Source organism: Tursiops truncatus, chromosome 17 (genome assembly GCF_011762595.2).
Source record: "Tursiops truncatus isolate mTurTru1 chromosome 17, mTurTru1.mat.Y, whole genome shotgun sequence".
In the NCBI taxonomy this organism is placed as follows: Eukaryota; Metazoa; Chordata; class Mammalia; order Artiodactyla; family Delphinidae; genus Tursiops; species Tursiops truncatus.
The window spans coordinates 77,833,731-77,854,157 of NC_047050.1; the positions used below are offsets into that span (position 1 = coordinate 77,833,731).

A 20,427-nucleotide genomic window follows, 5' to 3' on the forward strand; every position below is an offset into this window, starting at 1 on the left:
GCATGTGGGATCTTCCCGGACCAGGGCTCGAACCCGTGTCCCCTGCATTGGCAGGCGGATTCTTAACCACTGTGCCGCCACGGAAGCCCAGCTATTATAATTTTGACTGGGATTGTGTTGAATCTGTAGACTCTTCGGGAAGAATTGATATCTTTTGATGAATTGATGTTGTCTTCCCATCTATGAAAATGGTGCCTTACATTTACTTAGGTCATCTTTGATTTCTTTCGTCAGTACTTCATAATTTTAAGCATATAGATTCTGCACATATTTTGTTAGATTTGTAACTATGGTTTTAGTGCTATTGTAGTAGTATCGTTTTGTTAATTTCAATTTCCAATTGTTCATTGCTAGTGTGTAGAAATACAGTTGATTTTTGCATATTGACCTTGTATCCTGTGGCCTTACTTTTTATAGATTCTTTGAGATCTTCTACATGGAACATCATGTTTTCCAATAGACAGCTCAGTCTTCCTTTCCGATCTGAATGCCTTTTATTTCTTTTTCTGGCCTTATTGCCTCGGTTAGAATCTCCATTACAATGCTGAATACAAGTGGTGAGTGCAGACATCCTTACTTTGTTTCCGTTCTAAGGGGAACACCTTCAGTCTTTTAATATTCAAGATTCTGCTTTCAATTCTTTTCAATTTGAAATGGACATAAGTGATTGCTTTTTAGGTATTGAATTCCTTGCAGTGCCAAGATAAACCATGCTTGGTCATGATTTATAATGCTTTTAATATATTGCTGGACTTGATTTCCCGATACTTTGTTGCGAGATTTTGCACCTCTTCGAGTGTTATGGGCCTGTACTTTCCTGTAATGTCTCTCTCTGGTGATCCTTCATTAGGTGAGTTTGGACGTGTCCCCTCCTCTTCTAACTTATGGAAGAGTTTGTGAAGATTTGGTATTTTTTCCTTAAATCTTTGGTAGAATCCCTCAGTGGAACTACATAGGCCTGGAGGTTTCTTTGTTGAAAAGCTTTTAACCATGAATTGTTTACTAGACAAAGAACTATTTAGGTTATCTGTTTTCTTGAGTAAGCTTTGATGGTTTGTCTCTGGGTAAAGGGTCCTAAGACCACCTACATGCTTGCTGGTTCACTAGAAGGACTTGTAGGACTCAGAGGTAACTGTACTCGTAGCTAAAATCCCTGTGCAGGTTTCCTGTGTGCTCCCAGGAGGGGCCACACAGAGCACACTCCCTCCTGCATCAGAGAGGTGCAGCCCAGGGAAGCCCATCTGACAGCCTGAGTCACGGCTGTCACTGGAGGTGGGCGCCTTCTGCCACAGCCAGCAAAATGCCAGCCTCCCGGGGGAGCCCGTGTTCGCTGCTCAGGCAGCCAGAACAGCCTTACTTCTCACTTAGGGAAGTTTCAAAAGATGAGCTCCCGGATGTAAAGTGTTTCAGGTGCTGTGGACAGAATTACCATATGATCCGGCAGTTCCACTTCTGGGTATTTACCCAAGAGAAATGAAAGCGGGATCTTGAAGAGATATTGCACGCCCATGTTTGTAGCAGCGTCATTCATGAGAGCCAAGAGGTAGAAGCAGCCAGGTGTCCATCAGGGGATGACTGGGTAAACGCGGTCTGCTCCATCTCTATAGTAGAATGTTGCTCAACCTTAAAGAGGAAGGAGAGTTGGACACATGTTACAACATGTGTAAACTTTGATAACTTGCTGATTAAAGTTTTCCCTACTAGTTTTAGCATCAGTTGTTCATTTTCTAACTCCATTAATTCTCTATACTTATTTTTTTGGCCTTCTGTTGTAACAAAGAGCTTTTTGCTAGTTTTTTTTTTTTTTTTTTTTTGCGGTACACGGGCCTCTCACTGTTGTGGCCTCTCCCGTTGCAGAGCACAGGCTCTGGACGCGCAGGCCCAGCGGCATGTGGGATCTTCCCGGACCGGGGCATGAACCCGTGTCCCCTGCATCGGCAGGCGGACTCTCACCCACTGCGCCACCAGGGAAGCCCCGGCTTTTTGCTATTTTTATGTTCATATATAATATCTCAGTGTGGATTCATGGGTTACTCTTTCATGCATTTCTGCCATTGGTTTTGGTGGTCAAATTGTTCTGAGTTTGGCCTGTGGGAGCCCCCGTGGAGCGGGCTCCTGTGTCCTTGAGGCAAGGCACGTCTCCATCATTTTTTGAGTGAGCCTTTCCTTGTTTTCTGGCACAAGAAGATGTTCCAGGCTCACCTGACCTGTCCTTACCTCTAGCTCTGTGGACACTTTTCAGATGAGCTCTTTTTCTCTTTTATTTCTGGGGGGAATTAGTCTCCTTTATCTCTTTAATTTTTTCTTGTTCTCCGTTTTTCTGTCTCTCTCGTTCCGGCACTTCTGTTATCTGAACGTTGCACTTTAATATCTTTCTTCTTCATTTCCCTGAAGTCTTCAATCTGTTCTTCCACGTCAGTGATTTCTTTCTTAACTATTTCACTATTAATTTCTTGAATCACATTCTGTGTTTAATTGTTACACTCTTTCACATGCTTTTCTTGTTCTTGGTTCATATTAATATTTTCCCACCGATAGTATTTTTCAGGTTCAGTTGATGTTCTTGGTCTGTGGGTCCCGGTAGTTGCGCCTTTGTTGGGCTTTGTATGTGTCCTCAGCGTTCACTCTTGGGTAGTTTGCGGTTTCTGTGTGGATTCTTTATTAACCCAAGGTTTCTTTTAGGATGTTTAAAGTTTTCTAGGTGACTCGCTTTTCGTGGCTACTGTGGGTTTGTAATTTTATTGCGTTCTCTACGTTGAATCTGGCCACAGGTTTATTTTTGCTTCTGAGAGTTTGTTGAGATCTTCTTTTTAGCCTAATAGGTGGTCAGACTTTCAAGTTGTTTGTGTGTATTTGGTGTTAAGATTTATCTGTATTTTTAGAGCATGCTTTAAAAATTGCTGTTTAGGCCCTATTAAATACCTCTATTTTTTCTACTCCATCTTTGATTCTCAGGGAGAGGTGTTAAATGTCTCCTACAGTCATTGCAGTTTTCCCAATTTCTCTTGGTTTTCAGTGTTTGCTTTTTGGTATTTCAAAGCGTGAGTTGAAGACTCAGAGTGTTTGGAGAGCAGAGTCCTTTTCCGCGTGGAAGGTTCCCGGGGAGCCGGGCCCTGGAGCACTGTCTGCTCAGGTCTGAGAGAAGCCACTGGCCCAGCGGGTTCCAGAGCTTGTCTCTGTTCTTCGTAGAAAATGCCATTTTCTCAGCCTATTATCAGGTCCACAAAGGGCCTCCGGTTTCTGTGGACGTCGGCATTGCCCATCAGGACGGAGTCAAGGTTCCCTCTGTTCTGGTGGCCGAACCGAGCCTGGTGAGCCGGCTTCCTTGGGTGATTTTGGTGCAGAGTGACAGGTGGCATGGGCGTCCCCTCAGCGGGGGCTGGCAGGGTCTGTCCTGCTTCGCTCAGGCCGTGTCCTCAGGGCCAGAGCCCACGATGGTGTAACCTGGAGAGCAGAGAGCACACCCTCCGCCCTCCCCTCCTGCAGCCTCAGAAGCTGGGCGCCAACAGCGAGGCCCTGGCGGCAGACAGCGTGCGGGCCATCAGTGTCAGCACCCTCTACCTGGTCAGCACCACTGTGGACAGGATGGGCGACGTGAGTGCCGCCCACCCACCCCCTGGGACCCACCGCACCCCTCCCGACCCCTCGGCCCGGGGGTCTGCTGCCCACCCACCTGGGAGCAGACTCCCATGCCGCTGCCCCCAGGTCCTCTGGCCATACCTGTTCGAGTTCCTCGTCCCCGTGCGCTTCACCGGGGCGCTGACCCCGCTCTGCAGGAGCCTCGTGCACCTGGCCCAGAAGAGGCAGGAGGCAGGGGCCCACGCCCTCCTCATTCAGTACAACGGCAACGGTGCGCCCCCGGCCCTGGCCCGGCCCCCCAGCCCACCTTGACCCCAGGGCGCGGGCGGCCCTGAGTGTTGCATGTCTGTCTCCCCCGCAGTGACCCTTCCATCTCCCTACGCCATGGCCACCAGGCTCCTGGTAAGCAGCGCACTGGGGGCTTGCCTTCCCAGAAGCATCACGTCCCCAGGCAGGTGGCCGCTGGGCAGCCGCACTCTGGGGATGGCGGGGAGGAGTGGGCTCTTGCCTTTGTCCCCGTCCTCACACTGTCACTGCTGTGAGAAGGACACTGTCTCGCAGTGGGAACTGTCAGGTGCTCCAGGCGGAGTTTTGGGGAGCTGCGTCTCTGGGGGCTTCTTGCCCCACCTGGGAGGCCGTGCTCGGCCTCATGTGGGGCGTTGGGGCGCTGTGGCCCTGGGCGCCGGTGGAGAACCCACTTCTGGCTCCTCCAGGCTGTGTCTTCCAGCCCCTACCTGGGGGACGGTCGCGGGGCGGCCTCGCTGCGCCTCCTGAGCGTCCTTCACCGGGACATCCATCCTATGCTGGGTCAGCGGTGGGCGACCGCCATCCCCCTGCTGCTGGAGCACCTGGACGGTGAGGCCCAGAGCGGGGCGGCGCCACTCGTCCTCTGGTCGCGTTTTTTCAGCCAGTCGGCACCAAGCCTGGCCAGTGGGGACCAGGGTTTTGAAAGTTGGAAGAAATGGCCTCTGCTGTGGTTCAGGAAAGGGTCTGGACAGTGGGGCTGAAAAGATGCTCCCTGCTGGTTGTCACCTGGGAGCACACTGGATGTGGGCGCAGCCCTTTCTTCCTCTGTGCTAGCGTTGATGGGCCAGGCTGGGGGCGGGGCTCTGAGCACTGCACTCCTGCCTGTGGGCATGGGTCTGTCTGCTGGGCTGAGTGAATGACTGGTCGTTTCAGGATATACGGAGGAAACCCTGTCTCGGAAGGAATGGGAGGAGAAGCTGCTGATGGTGAGAGAAGGGAGAGGAGGTGGGAGCGTAGCCTGTCTTGGACCCAGGGGCCCTTTCTGGCCTGGGCGGGGATTGGACCCAGGGGCCTTTTCTGGCCTGGGCGGGGAGAGCTTGGGGCAGCCACGCTAGGGGAACTGTACCTTCCCAGGGCTGTGATGTTTGCCTTGGCCTAACGGTGTGGCTGGGGGAGGGGCAGAGGGACAGGTGGGTGTCTCTGGGGGGGAGCCCTGCCTACTGACCTCACAGATTGTCACCCTGCTGTGATGGAGTCAAATTACAGGGGCTTTGAGCTGCTCTGGCCACTGGAGCCTTCTCTCCTCTCCCCTGCTTGACTCAGAGCTGTCTGTGCCCCTGTGTGGTGCGTGTCTGACCCCCCAGAATTTGTTTTGTCTGGGCTCGAAAGTGATCCACAACCCTTCAGAGCCATGGCACAGGACCCTGAGGTCCCTGCCTGTGACACCGCCAGGCATTGGGTCCCTCCCCAGCCAGCGCAGTGAAAGGCCGAGCTCCGGCCCCTCACTGGTAGAGCTCCTGCCCACAGTTCCTTCGCGACACTCTAGCTGTTGTGTCTGACAACACGTGGATTTGCCAGCTGAGCCTGGAGATGTGCAAGCAGCTACCCAGCTACAACGGGACGCCCCTGGAGAAGGTGCAGGGGGAGGGGGAACGCCCCAGGAGGAGATGCAGGGGGAGGTGTGGGAGGACAACCCGCGGGGCGCTGTGGGCGTGGCCCTCAGCTCCCGTTCCTTGGTGCTGTCACTCGCTCCCTGCGCCTGTCTCTGGTGGCCCCTGTGGTCCTGGCAGAGGCTGGACGGGAAGGCCTGGGAGCCTCCTCGTAGTGGCTGACGGCTGGGAGATGCAGGGGCTCCGCACCCACCTCCTACTCCTCAGACACCGCCCAGAGCTCGTCTGGTCCTTGCGGCGGTCAGTGCCGTGGGTTCCCGCGTCCGCTGGCAGCGCGTACTCTGCCAGGGGCGTACTCTGAGTACTCAGCGCGTACTCTGACGGGGGCAGCGCTTTGGTGGTGCTGGGCACCCCTCTACTCGGGAGCCAGGCACAGCCCTGTTCTCTGACTTCGTTGCAGAACTTCCTGTATAAATGCATAGGAACTACCCTGGGTGCTGCTTCAAGTAAGGAGGTGGTGAGAAAGCATCTGCAGGAGCTGCTGGAAACCGCCCGATACCAGGAGGAGAGCGAGCGTGAGGTGGCCGCCCCTTCCCCACGGGAAGCCCGGGTGCCCACAGGCTTGCTGGCAGTGGTCACTCTCTGTCCTCTCAGACGTGTAGCCAGCGTGTGTACCTGTGTGTGTGTGTGGTGTGCACAGATGCACCGGATGGTGTGCGCATGCGTGTGTACTCTCTCCGTCCCGACCTTGCCCAGGTGTGAGCGCACCTGTGTACCTCCCCAGGGCCTTGCCTGTTGCTTTGGGATCTGTGCCAGCTCCCACCTGGATGACACCCTGGCCCAGCTGGAGGACTTCGTAAAGTCAGATGTGTTCAGAAAATCCGCCGGCATTTTCAACATTTTTAAGGTACAAAGGTCAGGCTGACAGCTGAAGGGGAGGTCTGGGGCGGGCCTGGCCGTGACTTGGTCTGAGCCGTGGCGCCCTGCCTTTCGAGGCTCTGTGGGGTGGAGGGTTGGGCCTGGCGCTTCCTGGGCTTTGGTGCCTCGCACGTTGGGGGTGGGTCAGGGAGCTGGCGTCCGGTCGTGGGCGGGGCTGGCGGATGAGGGCTCCCTCCCAGCTGCTGACTGGGGCAATGAGAGGGGCTCTGGGCAGCAGGGATGGGGCGGCCACCTTCCTGTCCCACGGCCTGTCTGTGCGTCTTCTGCCCCCTGGTGGCCAGTGGAGGCTGTGTGCTCGCTGAAGCCCCGCTGGGGGCTGGACCCCCGCTGTGGGCCTGCACCCCAGCCCTTGTCCCTAGGTTTTCAGTCTCCCTGTGCCTGGGTCAGCCAGCGGCAGAGTCTCAGGGCGGTGTAGTGTGAACAGGCCCTGAGGACGGAGGGGGCTCCTGGGCAGCCCCCAAGCGAAGGCAGGGACCCCACCTCTGGCCCTTCCGTTGCTCTCAGCCCCGCAGCTCTTCCTCCTGCGTGCCCCTCCCACCTTGGTCCCACCAGGCCCGAGCCTGCCCAGTCCTATCCTGTCCTGCTGTTCCCGACCTTGGGGCTCTCTGGGTGGGGTGGCGCCTTCCTCCCAACCAGCTGTGCCCTTCTTCCCGCGCACGTGGGGTTGGAGTGCTGGGCTGCTGCTGGGGGGCGTGACTGTGTCACAGCCCCGCTGGTTCCTCCGGCCTCTCAGGATCGGAGTGAGAACGAGGTGGAGAAAGTGAAGAGCGCGCTGATCCTGTGTTACGGGCACGTGGCAGCGCGGGCCCCCCGCGAGCTGCTGCTGGCCAGGGTGGAGTCGGACATCTTCCGGAACATGTCCCAGTGCTTCAGCACCAAGGTGGGTGCCCGGCCGTGGCGCGGGGAGGGAGAGAGGGAGGGGTGCCGCCACTGGGGCCTCACGCGCTAACTCATGTCACCTCTGTCGTTCAGGTTCTGGGGATAAAGGTAGAGACCAAGGTACAGTGTGCAGGAGTGGAGCGGGGCTCTGCTTTCCTCTCTCCTCCGGGCTGGGCCGTGAGCTGCCGGGGCGGCAGCCAGGAGTGCTCACTGGGGCTCCCTGGTCCCAGTGCAAGGGCAGAGCATTCGGGACATCCCTCCGGGGCCTGTCCCCACCGCCTCGGAGCAGAATGGGGGCCCAGGAGCTCCTTCTCTGGCCCAGGCCCCGGACGGTGGGTGGGAAGGAGGGGGAGGTGAGGGCTCGCAGGCGGGGCGCGGGGCCTTGGCCGCAGCCCCTCTCCTGGCTCTGCTCCCTGACGCCCACGGCTGCCCTCTTGGCAGCGCCGGGGAGGGGTGCGTTCTGCAGCCAGTGACAGTGGCCTCTGGCCTCACTAACGTGTTTCCCTCTGGACTCTCCGGCACTAACCTGGAAGCCCCCTCTGGAGCGGCTGGGTCTCCCCTTAAAGAGCAGACCCTCCACCCCGGGTCTCCTGCAGTCTGCCGGGTGGTGGGGCTGTGCTGAGAGTGGTCGCTCTGACTGAGTGGGGGGCAGCCCCCCTCTGCCGGGGCTCTTCTTGGGCAGCAGGCTTCCCCTCCACCTTGGGAGCATCTCCAGCCACCCCACTGGTGGATGGAGTGGGCGTCTGCCTACTGCGTCTACCCGGGGCTGTGACCCGGGGCCCCCCAGGCCCAGACCGGGTAGACAGCCGAGGGCCCCGGGTTCCCTCACAGACCCCCCGTGGCCCACGTGGGGGGCTGGCCAAGAGCCCCAGAGTGGAGGGGAGCGTTTCTGGCTTTGGCGGGAAGAGCGGGCCGGTGGTCTGGTCTCGCTGCTGTGGGCAGCCCCCATCCTGGCTCAGCCCCACGGGCCTAGAGGGAGCGGCTGCTGCCTCGGGCCTTGGTGCCTTCCTGCAGCCCAGCGTCCCCGCAGGACCTGGGCCTGAGGCTGTGCCTCGCGCAGAGCGTTTGCATGGCCAGCCAGGCCGTCCGCAGCAGCTCCCACGGCAGCTCCTTCCAGCTCCTGAGGAAGCCGGAGCTGGTGGCGCAGATGATGGTGAGCACCGGCGGGGCCTGGGGAGGGGCCTGAGTTCCCCAGCGGGTGAGGGGCGGCAGCTGACTGGGAGGCAAGCCAGTGCTGTGGCCAAGGGCCATCCCGCGGCTGCTCCCCCAGGAGTTCATCAAGGCCGAGCCCTCGGACTCCCTGAGGACGCCCATGCGGAAGAAGGCCATGCTCGCCTGCACTTACCTGGCGTATCCTTTCCTCCGGGGCCTGGGGGCCCGGCCGGGGGGCCCCTCTGCGTGAGTGCTGGGCCCTTAACTCGAGACTCAGCTCCCTGGAGCCGGCGCTGGAGGGGCAGGCGCAGGCGGACCTCATCCACAGCTGCCTGCACAGCATTATGGCCGTGCTGCCTGAGCCCGAGGGGGTGGACAGCCACCAGGAGGTATGAGCATGGCCCTGGCCGCGTGGGTGCCCGTGCGCGGGTGGCAGGGTCACGGCGGGACCGGCCGCTTCTCTCGTTCCAGCCTCTGTACCTGGACACCATGCAGGCCCTCAAGGACTTACTGACAAGCCTCCTTCAGCGAAACATGACCCCCCAGGGCCTGCAGGTCATGGTGGAGGTGTGCGGTGGGTGTGCGCTTCCCCGGGGCAGGGGCGCCGTGGGGACCCTGTGGTGTGCTATGCAAGGAGGTGGGGGGGGTTCTGTGAGCGGCGGGGGGACCCCCTCCTGCCTGGGCAGGTATGCAGATGGGTGCAGTCCCCGACCCAGATGGGGGCCCCAAGCTGGTTCTCCCCGCCCCCCCATCACATGGTGCCGGGATGGAGAGACCCTGAGGTGCCCCGGACATGCCCTCCTGGCCTGCAGTGGCCTGCGGCATGGCTTCCTGCCCTTTGCAGCACTGCGGTGGGCTGGTGCAGGGCCGACCCACTCCTAGGAACACCCTGTCCCTCTGTATGCCTGGCTTGCTCTGGGTGGCCGTGGCCATGAGCCAGGCCAGCAGGACGGAGTGACGGGGCGGGGTGCACTGCACAGGGGGCTTGCTCTGACCTGGCACGCTGGCCCCCCCACCCAGAAGGGTGGCTGTAGGCAGGGCACCTATATGAAGCCCCCTCTTCCCCAGCACCTGAGCCCATGGATCAAGTCCCCGAGGGGCCACGAGCGGGTGCGGGCGCTTGGCCTAAGCGCCTGCCTGCTTCAGCACTTCCTGAAGCACCTGCACATCAGCGTGAGTACCAGGTGGCGACCCGCATGGCCACTCCCTTGCCCTGTCCCCGTCCTGGCCCCTCGGCTTGGGGACAACTGCCTGCGGCCCTTGCGTCTCTGAATGCCAGCACGCTCTCTGCCCTTCGCCCAGCTGCTGCCTGGGCTCATCCCGCGTCCCAGCGAGTGCCACCGTCCTCTTCCTGAGCCGTGGACGGAGAGCCATGAGGGCCAGGAACTGTCCTCAGGGCTGGCCGCCCGGTGTCGATCTGATGGGCACCCTCGTCCTTGGGAGCGGGATCATGGGCCGGGACTGGCGCCTGACGTGCTCCCCGGAGGAGGGAACGGGTGATGGGGACCTGGGTGTGAAAGGAGAGAAGGAGGGCGTTCGCGGCAGAAGCAGCAGTTTGGGCAAAGGCAGGGGGATGTGAACCCACGAAATGCTGCGGAAAAGGCAAGTATTATTCGGTGGTTGGAGCGGGGGAGAAGGAGCTTGGTCCAAGAACCGCGCGGTTATTATGCGTTTTAATATTTGCTAAGAGTAAGCAGCTTTTTACGTTTTCAGAACTTCACGGTTCTTTCAAGGCCATTAATCAGGGGGTTTTAGGGTAGATTGGACGCAGTCCTCAGATGCTCCCAGCGCGGCTTTGTGGGGGCACGCACCCCACATTTTCGTGTGTTGAGCAGTAACATCTTTTAATAATGGGCCTTTCCATCCAGGTCCCCCTGGGCCCCTCAGAAGCAGTTTCTGGGTCGCAGGTTCTGTTGCCGTTGTCAGCGTAACTTTTTCTTCCACCGTATTTAATAATTTGCTGATTGCTGGTAGGCAGGAAAACTATGGACTATTGGGTATTTAGGAACTGGCTAGTTTATAAGATTCCGTTGTTGTTTCTAGTGAATTTTTGGTTAGTTCTCTGTACTCCTCAGATACAGTCATCATAGTTTACAAATGCCGCGACTTTGGCCTTTCTCCCCCGATGTTGATGCATGTTAGTCCGTGCTGAAGATGAAAGCTGGCGGCAGCCCCGAGCCTTTACGGTCTCACTCTTAAGCGCGATGCTTGATTTGGTTGGCAGTATTTCTTCTTCGTCGTGTTCCAGAAGCATCTGTTTGCTCGCTTACACGGCTTTTCCCACCCAGGTTCCCCTGTGGCCTGTTTTTCATGTAACCCTGGTCCAACCAGAGTTCATGTTTGTTTGTGATGAGACAGAGCTCTGCCCTCTCTAAGAGAGCAGCAGCCGGGGGGTCCTCTGTCCAGCGCTCCGGCCTCCCTGCCTTGTGCAGGTCCCCTTAGTGACTTCTGGGAGAGCAGCAGCCTGGGAGCCCTGCCCGTCCTTAGGAGCCCGTGCAGGGCGGGGGCAGGGTGGGCTGCTTCCCTGGGGAGGCCTCTCGTGTGGGGGGCTGACAGCAGAGTGGTGGGGCCGGGAAGGCCGAGGGCTGAGTGATGGCGGGGGCGGAAGTTGACATCCCCAGGTCCAGGGCATAGGAAACAAGGCCCTTTGCTAAGAGCAGGGTCGGGAAGGCTTAGTATTTGAGGAGAGCAGGAAAGGCTCTGAAAGGTGGGACCAGGACCCAGTTAGGAGGAGAGGGGTCTCACGCAGCAGCCCCCTTACCTGACGGGGGCCTTGCCTTCTGGGGCGGGGGCTTCCCATGTGTCTGCCGAGGCAGCAGAGCCCGACCGTCCCTCTGCCTGCACACACCTACTCGCCCGGCCCTCCTCCCCTCTTAGGGACCTGCACTTGGGGGGTGGGGCTCGCCATGCAGGAGGAGGAGCTTGACAGGGGCCCTGCTGGCCACAGGGGTGGACAGGGGCTGCCCTGCTGCTCACACCCCTGCCCGAATCTGGGTGTGGGTGGCACCTGCCCACCGCAGCATCTCCAGAGCTCCAGCCCCCATCTCTGGACCTCTGCCCCCGTGCCCCTCCAGCACCCGCACATCTGCCTCTCCAGGCCCTGGTGCCCTTCCACAACCTGGGCCTCCTCCTCGGCCTCTTCTCCCCACGGTGCGCGGACCTATGGCCTGCCACCCGCCAGGAGGCTGTGAGCTGTGTCTACTCCCTGCTCTACCTCCAGCTGGGCTACGAGGGTGAGCCCCTGGCTGGGCAGAGGTGCAGGGGGTGTGGTGAGGGAGCAGAGTCTGGGCCTCTGGAGGCCAGGGGAGGCCTCCACCCAGCCCTGCGCTCCCTCCCGCCTCTGCAGGCTTCTCCCGCGATTATCAGGACGATGTGGTTGAGCAGCTCCTCACCCTCAAGGACGGCCTGGGGCACCCTGACCCCGCCATCCTCTTCCACACCTGCCACAGCGTAGCCCAGGTACCTGCCAGGGCCTCTGCGAGGGAAGGAGGGGCCGCACCGTCGGGGCCCAGGGGGCCTCTGCGGCAGCTCCTCTCTTGCACGGGCTCCACGGGTGCCGGGCCGGGCACGCGGACGGGTCTCACTCAGAGAGTTCGGTGTCCAGCACCACCTCCCGCCCCCTCCTGTGCTTGCTGGGGTCCCCCCTCCCTCCGAGGCCCAGCGGGGAGGGTGTGGGCAGGAGCTCAGCTCCGGCCCCAGAGGGTTGAGAAAGCTGCCCCTAGCCCACCCGTGAGCCCCCAAGCCAGGGCGGCGCTGTTGTCCCACTTGGTGACTGGAAATGGCCCTCAGGGGTCAGGAGGCTTTCTCTCCAGCCAAAGAAGGAAGGGGAGGGGGTCAACAGGGCCCTTTGTCGGGTGGGGGCGGGCTCAGACACTGGGAAGCGGAGGCCCCGCCCTGGGCGAGTCCAGGCACAGCGGAACTCTGTGTTTGGGATCAGACTTCATGGGTATTAAACCACTTTTATTTCTTCTTTGTACAAAGTTCATCTGCTTTAACTTCTGGTTGCTCTCTTTTATGTGGAGGGAAGGACAGGGGCTGCAGGGGGAGCTGAAGGTCCGTAGAGTCTTGGTGGCCGGGCGGTCCAGGGTGGAACATGCATGCCACCATCTACCCTTGACTCTCTGCATTCTAGAGAGTTCTAGAGAGGCTGCACCACCAGGGCCACTCCCAGCCCACCCCACTGGTCAGGAGGAACCTCAGGGAGGGCACACTGACCTGGGCCCTGCAGCTGCCCAGGGACCCCCCCTTCCAGGGGCCTGGGCCTGGAGGCCCTGGAGGCTGCCTCCGGGACCTGGCCAGGCTTCAGTCTGGGGACAGGGGCTCCCGTGCATGGGCCACCCCACCCTTGCACTGGCAGGAGCTCCCGAAGGCGTACAGGGCTTGTATGAGGGTGGGAAAGGCTGGAGGAGGGATTTGAGAGGCGGCAATGTCAGCCCTTCCCAGGAAACTCGAGCCCCTGGGATGTTACGCCTGGAAGGTGTGCTGAAGTCTTCCTGACGCAACTGTCCTCCTAGATTATTGGCAAGCGCCTCCCGCCAGATCAGCTCATCAGCCTCTTGCTAACGCTGTTTGAGGGCCTGGGAGACCCCGACCAGAACTGTTCCCGAGCCGCTGCAGTGATCGTCAACTGCCTGCTGAAGGAGCGGGGCCACGTGCTCCTGGAGAAGGTGGGGCTGGGCGGGGCTGGGGCTCGGATGGGCGGGGGCGGGCAGGGGCGTGGCCGGCGCGGGGCTCGTCAGGGGCCAGGCGTGGGCGTGGTCTTGTCTGGGACAGGCCAAGAGTGTGGGTGGGCGGGGCTGGGTAACTTGGGGCGCCCCACCCCACTCCCTCACCCCCAACCCGTGCCCTGTGGAGGTTTGGCCCTCAGTGCTCAGCTCCTTTTCCCTGTGGGCCTGATTTGGACAAATCTTTCTCTTCTCTTTGAAGACAGAATTAAGTGCAAGTAACTGCTGAGAACTTAAGGGTAGAAAAGGCAATCGAGAGGGCAATGTCAGTGCTAGGGGCTATCACTTGGCGCCGAGCCAGCACTGGCTGAGCTCCCTGCTTCACCTGCTGGTGAAGACGCAGGTCCAGAGGGTCCCCAGGTGCCTGCACAAAGGGTTCCACGGCGGGTCTGGCCCAGAGCAGAGGTGCCCGGGACACTCAGGTGCTGCCCTGCCCATCGCCTCTGAGTCCTTCTGGCCGTGAGCTCACGTGGCTGTCCCCATAGTGCCCAGACATGCATCGGCAGCCACCATGACAGACGTGCCCAGGTCCTCGTAGGTGTAGGTCTGAGGCAGGCTCCGAGGATCAGGGGATTTCTAGAACGCGTGTCTTTGAATCCTGGAGAGCCGGTGGCCTGGCAGGTGGGGTCCCATGTGCCTAGAGGGAGAGTTAAGCTCCCCATTAAAGTGAAGCATAGCAGCAGAAGGGGGTTTGTCCTAAGTGCATGGCCTTGGGGGCTCGCACAGGCAGGAGCAGAGGTCCTACCCACTCCAGAGTCCCTTATACCCCAGCAGACGCTCTGCAGCACAGACCGTGCCTCGGCGCGCACCTCATGTAGAGGGGCCTCACGTCTGCCCCAGTCTGCCCCACATGACGGTAGCCTGTGAGACGGCGCGTCTCCCGGCCTGGCCCGAGCGTTGCTCCTCCTCGCCGTGAGGGCAACGTCACGCACCCACCCACCTCCGTGAGCGCTTGGGCAGTTCCCAGTCTGAGCACTGAGAGTGCTGCCAGAGCGCGGGTCCGTTGGACCTGAGGGTACATTTTGGTTGGAGACACACCCAGGAGAGCGACTGGGGCCTGCAGGAGAGGCCCCCCCCGCCCCCCGTGCAGCTGTCCCGGGGCTGTCAGATGGCGCTCCAGGCCGTTCAGCTCCCGCATGCCACGCCCCTGCCGACGCCGTTTCTGTCCCTTCTGGTGGGTGTGCAACGGCTTCCTGGTTGGGTTTTGTTCGCGTTTCTCTGGCGGCTTACGCAGTGGCGCGCTTTGGCACACTTCCTGGCTGTTCAGACGTCGTCTGCTGTGAGGACACCAGCCTTGCCCATCTTTCTTCCGGCTTGTCTGTGCTTTGCTTATTGATTTGCAGACGCACTTTGTATATTCTGGGTGCAGGGCCTGTACTGGGTGGATCCCAGGGAGCGGGGGAGGGGCCGCAGTGCAGGCGCGGCGCCGGGAGGGGAGCGTGCCATCGTGGCGCACTCCTCCTAGGAGGGGAAGCGGGCTGGGGGAGGAGGAGGGCGGCACAGGGCACGGCCGTGAGTCCTCGTCGGGGTTTGATGAGCCAAGGTTTGGCTCTTATCTTGCACTCAGTGGGGCTTCCGGCCGGGTCAGGCTGGAGTGGTAGAGAGGTGCCCTGGAGGCTCTGTGTGGGGGGAGGGGACAGACCAGGCCGCAGGCAGTGGCCGCCGGTGGTCCTGTTGTGTGTGTACACACGGCGCATTTTGTCTGCTTGTTCATCTGTGGATGGACACGTGCGCCGCTTTCGCCTCTTGGCTACTGTGAATAATGCTGCTATGAACGTGGGTGTAATACATATCCCTTCGAGGTCCTGTTTTCTTTTGGGTAAATACCCAGAAGTGGATTTGCAGGATCATAGGGTAGTTCTATTTGGAATGTTTTGAGGAACTGCCGTACTGTTTTCCTTAGTGGCTGCACCAGTTTACATCCCCACCAGCAGCACACAGGGGTTCCAGTTTCTCCACATCCTCACCAGCACTTGTTAATACCTGTTTTCTCTTTTTTTAATGTTTATATGTATATATATATATATATATATATTTTACATAACGAAAGTTCTTCAGGAATGGACATCTTCCCCTAAGCCTCAGAAGTACAATATGGCATATTATTTTAATTAGCTAAAAGAGGAAATGAACAGACCTCTATAATTATTAATATTGGTAATATTCTTTCATTTAATATTTTTGTATATCAAGTGTCTCTGTGTTAACTTGTATTCTATTTCTCTAATCACGGTTTCCTTTAAATACCTGTTGGTTTGATAGCCGCCACCCTGATGGGTGTGACGTGGTATGTCATGTTGGTTTTGATTTGCACGTCCCACGTAATTAGTGTTGTTGAGCGTCTTTTGATATGCTTGTTGGCCATTTGTATGTCTTCTTTGGAGAAGTTTGCGTCCTTTGCCCATTTTTAAATCAGATTATTTGATTTTTTTGTTGTTGTTGAATTGTAGGAGTTCTTTATATATTCTGGATATTAACCCATTATCGGATATATGATTTGCAGATATTTTTCCCATTCCATAGGTTGTCTTTTCACACTCATGACCGTGTCCTTTGATGCATAAAAGTTTTAAAGTTTGATATAGTTCCACATGCCTGTGTTTGCTTTTGTTGCCTGTGCTTTGGGCATCACATCCAAGAAATCATTGCCAAACCTAATGTCCTGAAGATTTCCCCCTGTTTTCTTCTAGGAGTTCCTTAATAGTTTCGGGTCCCACCCGTCCTTGATAAATCCAGGTGCCTCTCCTTGGGCCCAACACACCGAGCCTGCTCCTGGCCTCTCAGGGAGCTGCTGGGCTGTCTCCTCCTGGCTCAGGCTCCCAGACACACTCAGCACACCCACCCCGGGTGCTGTGTTCCTGACTTAAACCTTCAGCCTGTCTGCGACGTGCCACCTCTGTCTCATGTGGCATGGTCACTGGTATCGGTACCCATGGGGGCCGTGGGGCCACCCTTTTCTTTCCTGCCCTGAGAGCCTGGCAGGGGGACCCCCTAGAGACACCTGGACACTGTTGGACTTTGAGTTTCTCTGACACTAAATCAGAAAAAGTGGTCCTAGCAGGTGACCCGTGACCGGGCTGAGCCCCTCCGCCAGCAAGCCAGGCTGGTCAGGTGGAGGGCAGGATGGACATGCCGGGAAAGAACAGACTTCTCTTAATAAACAGCGGGCGTGGGAAGTGAAGCCGTTGCTGCAGAGAAGCCCGGCAGGCGTTAGACACAGAAGCGCCGCCCAACCCAGCAGTTCCACTGCTAGGCGTGTACCCGAGAGAGGTGGGCCCATGCCCATGGGAACCTGTACCGACACGCGCCTGGCAGCCCAACCATGGCAACGACGTAGACGCCCATCAGTTAGTAGCTGGATCTGTCCGTTCAGTGAAACATTACTCAGCAGCAGGAAGGAGTGACGGCTGATTCCTGCCGCAGCATGGAGGAGCCTGGAAAACACTTGGCAAAGTGAAAGAAGCTGGTCACAAAAGGCCCCATAGAGTGTGATTCCATTTCTCTGAAATGTTCAGAAGAGGCGAATCCAGACACGGAAAGTGGATTCGTGGTTGCCGGGGTGGGGCGGGGGAACTGGGGAGTGACTGCTGGTGGAAATCAGGTTTCTTTTCGGGTGATAGAAATACTCTAAAATCGTGGCTGCACAACCCTGTGAATATACGGAAACCACTGACTTGTACACTTAGAATGGGCGAAGTCTGTGGTGCGCAGTTACAGCTCCGTGAGGCTATTGCGAGGAAACAGCCTAGACCAGGTGTGAGGGGAGGTTAAAGGGCCCCCGCGGGGCTTGCCACCGAGAGGCGCGGGAGCAGCCCTGCAGGCCTAGGGTGCGGCTCCTGCTCACCAGTCCTGGGAAGCCGAGAACCCGGTGCCGATGCAGCCCCAGAGCCCGCCACGCCTGAGCGCCCGGGCGCTGCCATCAGGGTTCGCAGGAAGCAGATTCAAGCTGCTCACGGGCGCCAGCGGGTACAGCTGCTGAGAAGCACATGCAACAGCGAGGACGACGTTAGAGAAGAAGATGGATGAGCCCAGGGAAACGATTAGGGAGGAAGCTCTGTCAAGACAAGCCACAGAAGGAGAACCAACGTCCAAGAAGGCGAAGTGAGGAAGCGGAACATTACGTAAGAGGTTCCACGTACCGCGAAGCATATCTACGGGCAACTGTACTCCAACGCTTGAGAACCTGGGGCGACAGGGACAGGCTTCTGCAGGGAGGCCGCTCTCTCCGCGTCTGCGCAGGAACCGCACAAGTGCGCGAGTCCGCCAGGCCTGCACATCTTCAGGCGACCAAGAAAGAGCCCGGGAGACCGGAGAGGAGCCGTGCCCCGCGCCCCGGAGACGGGCGGGCCTGTTTCAGGGGCAGCGTGGACTGGAACGTCCCGGCGCATCTGTCTGCGAACGTCGCCGTGCCCACGGCTGGCGGGGGGCACCGGCCCAGCGGCGGCGAAGGCTGCTCCACTAAAGCACCACTTGCCCGCCCAGGTCCCCAGGCAGGAACACGGGGAGGCTCCTTAGTGCGGCGGCCTGTCTCGTCAGGGAGACGCAGCTGGGCCGGCCGAGGGGCTGGGCAGGCGGGCGGGGGCAAAGCAAAGAGGTTCAGGTCCTTAGAAGGAGGTGCGGATGCCTGTGAGCGGGGTTATCAACCTTCTGGACTCGAGGTCATAAAAAGAAAACAGCCTCGTTACGCTTACAAGTCCTTCGAGAAATGGCGGCGGCAGTGCCCCTCCCTGAGGCCCAGCCCAGGCAGCACTGGACACGCAGCGCCGCCTCCCCTGCCGAGGACCACGCCCCGTGCCCCCGCGCCAGTCCCTTCCCGCTGCTCCTGCGGCCCAGGTCCCCGGGCAGGTTCCTCAGCCAGCCCTGCCCAGGAGCCCAGGGTTGGCGGAGCCCAAGGACTGCCAGCTGCCCGTCCCGGGGACCATGTCCCTGGGGCCGTGTCCAGTGCTCTGTCATCAGCTTTCACCTTGCACCAGGGTGCTTCCCAGCTGCGCAGCCCAGACCGTCGTGGGCAGCACCCCCGTGGCGCGGGGCCCACGCTGGCGACCGTGCCCTGGGTGCCCGTCTGTGGCCTCTGCAGCAGCTGCAGCCCATGAAGCCTGCCTGAGGCTGCCGGCCCTCTCCCGGCCCAGCTGTGGCCTCAGTCTGGGCACAGGGCTGCACGGGAGGTGGTGTGGGGCCGGGCAGCCCGTGTGTGTCCTGCCTCCAGGGACAGGCTGGGCCACCCCGTCAGCTTCAGCACTCACCCTGGGGCCTTCCCGTCCCGATCTGCCCTGCACACGCCTGTGTGTGTCTCAGTGCCTCCTCCCGGCAGGCCCCTCTTGGGTCCCCGTCGCTTCCCGTGTGGAATGTGGGATTGGCTCTCTCGGCCCCGAGGGCTCTGGGCTCCGGCTCTCCATCGGGTGCCGGCAGCAGGGAGCTCTGATCTCACAGGACTTCCCTCCCCCCACCTTGGCCAGCCAGTCTCCCCGGGGCCCCTGCACCCTGGCCACGGGGGACTGGCCCCTGGTGTGGGCGTGTCCCCGCTGTAGGCCTAACCGCGGTTTCCTCGCCCACAGGTGCCCGAGATCGTGAGCGTGCTGTGCTCCAAGCTGCAGGAGACCCACGGGGAGCACGTCCTGCAGGCCGCACAGCACAGCGTGTACGTCCTGGCGGCCCGGCACCATGCTGCCGTGGTGTCCAGCCTTCTGGGCAGCCCCCTGCCCTTTGACAGGTACGTGGTGCCCACTAGCCTGCGGGGGCGGACGGGGCTCCAGCCACCTGGGCTCCACGTTCCGGGGTCACTCCCACCCTGGTGTGGTGTTCACGGGCCCCAGCCCCTCTGCATGGGAGCCTGGAGACCCCGGCCCTGGACTGGGTAGAGACAGGCTCACTCTCATGGGCTGTGCTGGCCAGTCCTCAGGGCTGGTTCTCTGGAGGGCGTCCACCATCATCTGTGAGCAGACCCCTGGGGCCAGGCCCCCTCCTTGAGCCAGGAAGGGGGAATTCATGGTTGCCAGGGGCGGGGCGAAGTGTGGGACCTCTGACCCGCCCCCCACTCGCACCCCGGTCCCCGAGCTCCCATCGGTGACCCTCAAGTCGCCATCCTCGGGCTCTCAGGGCAGGACTTCTCCGCGCCAGGGCCTGTGCCCGGCCCCGCCTGTGGACCACAGCCCCTGGGGTCCCTCCCCTCCTGCTCCGAGGCCTCCAGGTGGCCGTTGCTGTGGTCCCAGTGCTTCCAGAGCTCAGGGCCCGCTGCTCCTGCCTTGGTTTGCTGTCCACGGTGTGGGTGGAGGCCGGCACCCGTGGCCTCCTGGAGGCCCCTGTGCGGGGAGGCAGCACAGCCCTTCCCCGTGGCCACGGCCCGGGTGGCCGGACGCGCCTGCACCTGCCGTCAAGACATGGGCTCGCGCTGCCTGCTCTGCTCTCACTTAGATGCCGGCGCCGCTCTGGGCCCCCGGTTCCAAGGTGTGTGGCTTCTCCCCAGGTCACGCCTGTCAGCGTCTGCCGCTGTCACCTCTCCGGCCCGTCACTGTCAGCCTTTCTTTGCCCTCGCAGTTTAGGTGTGTTCCTTTTCCAGGGTAAATAGACGCTCTCGGTTGCTGAGGTAGTTGGGGTTAAACTCACTGTCTTATTTTGTGTCTTCTCTTGGTCTTTTTTTTTTATCGTCTTCATTGTCCTTTTTAGATTGACAGGGTCTTTTTTACAATTTCATCTTCCACTCAGTTAGTCTGGAAGTTGCACACTCTGTGTTCTCCAGCGGTGGCCCTGAGAACGACCGCGTGGGCACAGCGTCCCTGGGCAGTGCAGGCCTCTGCAGGGGCGGCCCCCTGCCCTCCCCGTCATCGTCATGGCTGCTCTGCGCGGGCAGTGTGTCTGCCCACGCACCCGCCCCTCGGCTCTGCGTCCCTGCCTTTCATGGGTGCGGCTCACGCAGAGGAGCACGCACACGGCCACAGGCCCTGGGGGGGCCTCAGCCGCACGCAGCGGGAGATGGGGCAGGCATCCAGCCCCTACTGGGCTCCGTGCCTGCTCGGTCGAAACTCCCTGAAAGGTCGCCGCTGTCTGACTGCTGTTGCCAGAGGTGTGTTTTGCCTGACCTTGAACGTGGCGTCAGTGGAGCCCTCTGGACTTTCTCCTGCTTCTTTTGCTGTCCTCGGGGTGCAGGGTGCTGCTGTCCCTCCTTTCCTGCTGTGCCAGTGCTTTGCGTGTTCATAGGAGCGGGGTCGTCAGGGCAGGGTGGGCACAGTGCGGCCAGGGCCGAATCTGCCCACCACCCGCTGCCTCTGAGCCAACGATGGGCTTTACACTTGTAAACGGTT

At 59.9% G+C, this 20,427-nt stretch overlaps 1 protein-coding gene across 12 annotated transcripts in view; it reads left to right on the plus strand.

Moving 5' to 3' along the window:
* The window catches only part of MROH1 (maestro heat like repeat family member 1), a 67,456-nt gene that overhangs the window by 38,889 nt on the left and 8,140 nt on the right, over positions 1 to 20,427 (plus strand). For 6 of the 12 annotated variants that reach the window (XR_012327027.1, XM_073794279.1, XM_073794280.1 and 3 more), the window contains 19 exons: positions 3,487 to 3,594; positions 3,706 to 3,850; positions 3,941 to 3,981; positions 4,293 to 4,434; positions 4,759 to 4,811; positions 5,353 to 5,460; positions 5,896 to 6,015; positions 6,220 to 6,342; positions 7,108 to 7,254; positions 7,347 to 7,373; positions 8,284 to 8,406; positions 8,482 to 8,603; positions 8,683 to 8,794; positions 8,877 to 8,972; positions 9,474 to 9,578; positions 11,503 to 11,638; positions 11,752 to 11,864; positions 12,920 to 13,072; positions 18,685 to 18,839. Coding sequence is in view for 11 of the 12 variants with exons in the window: in XM_073794279.1 (XP_073650380.1) it covers positions 3,487 to 3,594; positions 3,706 to 3,850; positions 3,941 to 3,981; positions 4,293 to 4,434; positions 4,759 to 4,811; positions 5,353 to 5,460; positions 5,896 to 6,015; positions 6,220 to 6,342; positions 7,108 to 7,254; positions 7,347 to 7,373; positions 8,284 to 8,406; positions 8,482 to 8,603; positions 8,683 to 8,794; positions 8,877 to 8,972; positions 9,474 to 9,578; positions 11,503 to 11,638; positions 11,752 to 11,864; positions 12,920 to 13,072; positions 18,685 to 18,839 (2,129 nt within the window). In the remaining variant the exon portion in view is untranslated. The remainder of the gene's footprint in view (positions 1 to 3,486; positions 3,595 to 3,705; positions 3,851 to 3,940; positions 3,982 to 4,292; positions 4,435 to 4,758; positions 4,812 to 5,352; positions 5,461 to 5,895; positions 6,016 to 6,219; positions 6,343 to 7,107; positions 7,255 to 7,346; positions 7,374 to 8,283; positions 8,407 to 8,481; positions 8,604 to 8,682; positions 8,795 to 8,876; positions 8,973 to 9,473; positions 9,579 to 11,502; positions 11,639 to 11,751; positions 11,865 to 12,919; positions 13,073 to 18,684; positions 18,840 to 20,427) is intronic. The other 6 variants (XM_033843031.2, XM_033843033.2, XM_033843038.2 and 3 more) reach the window with 6 other exon arrangements.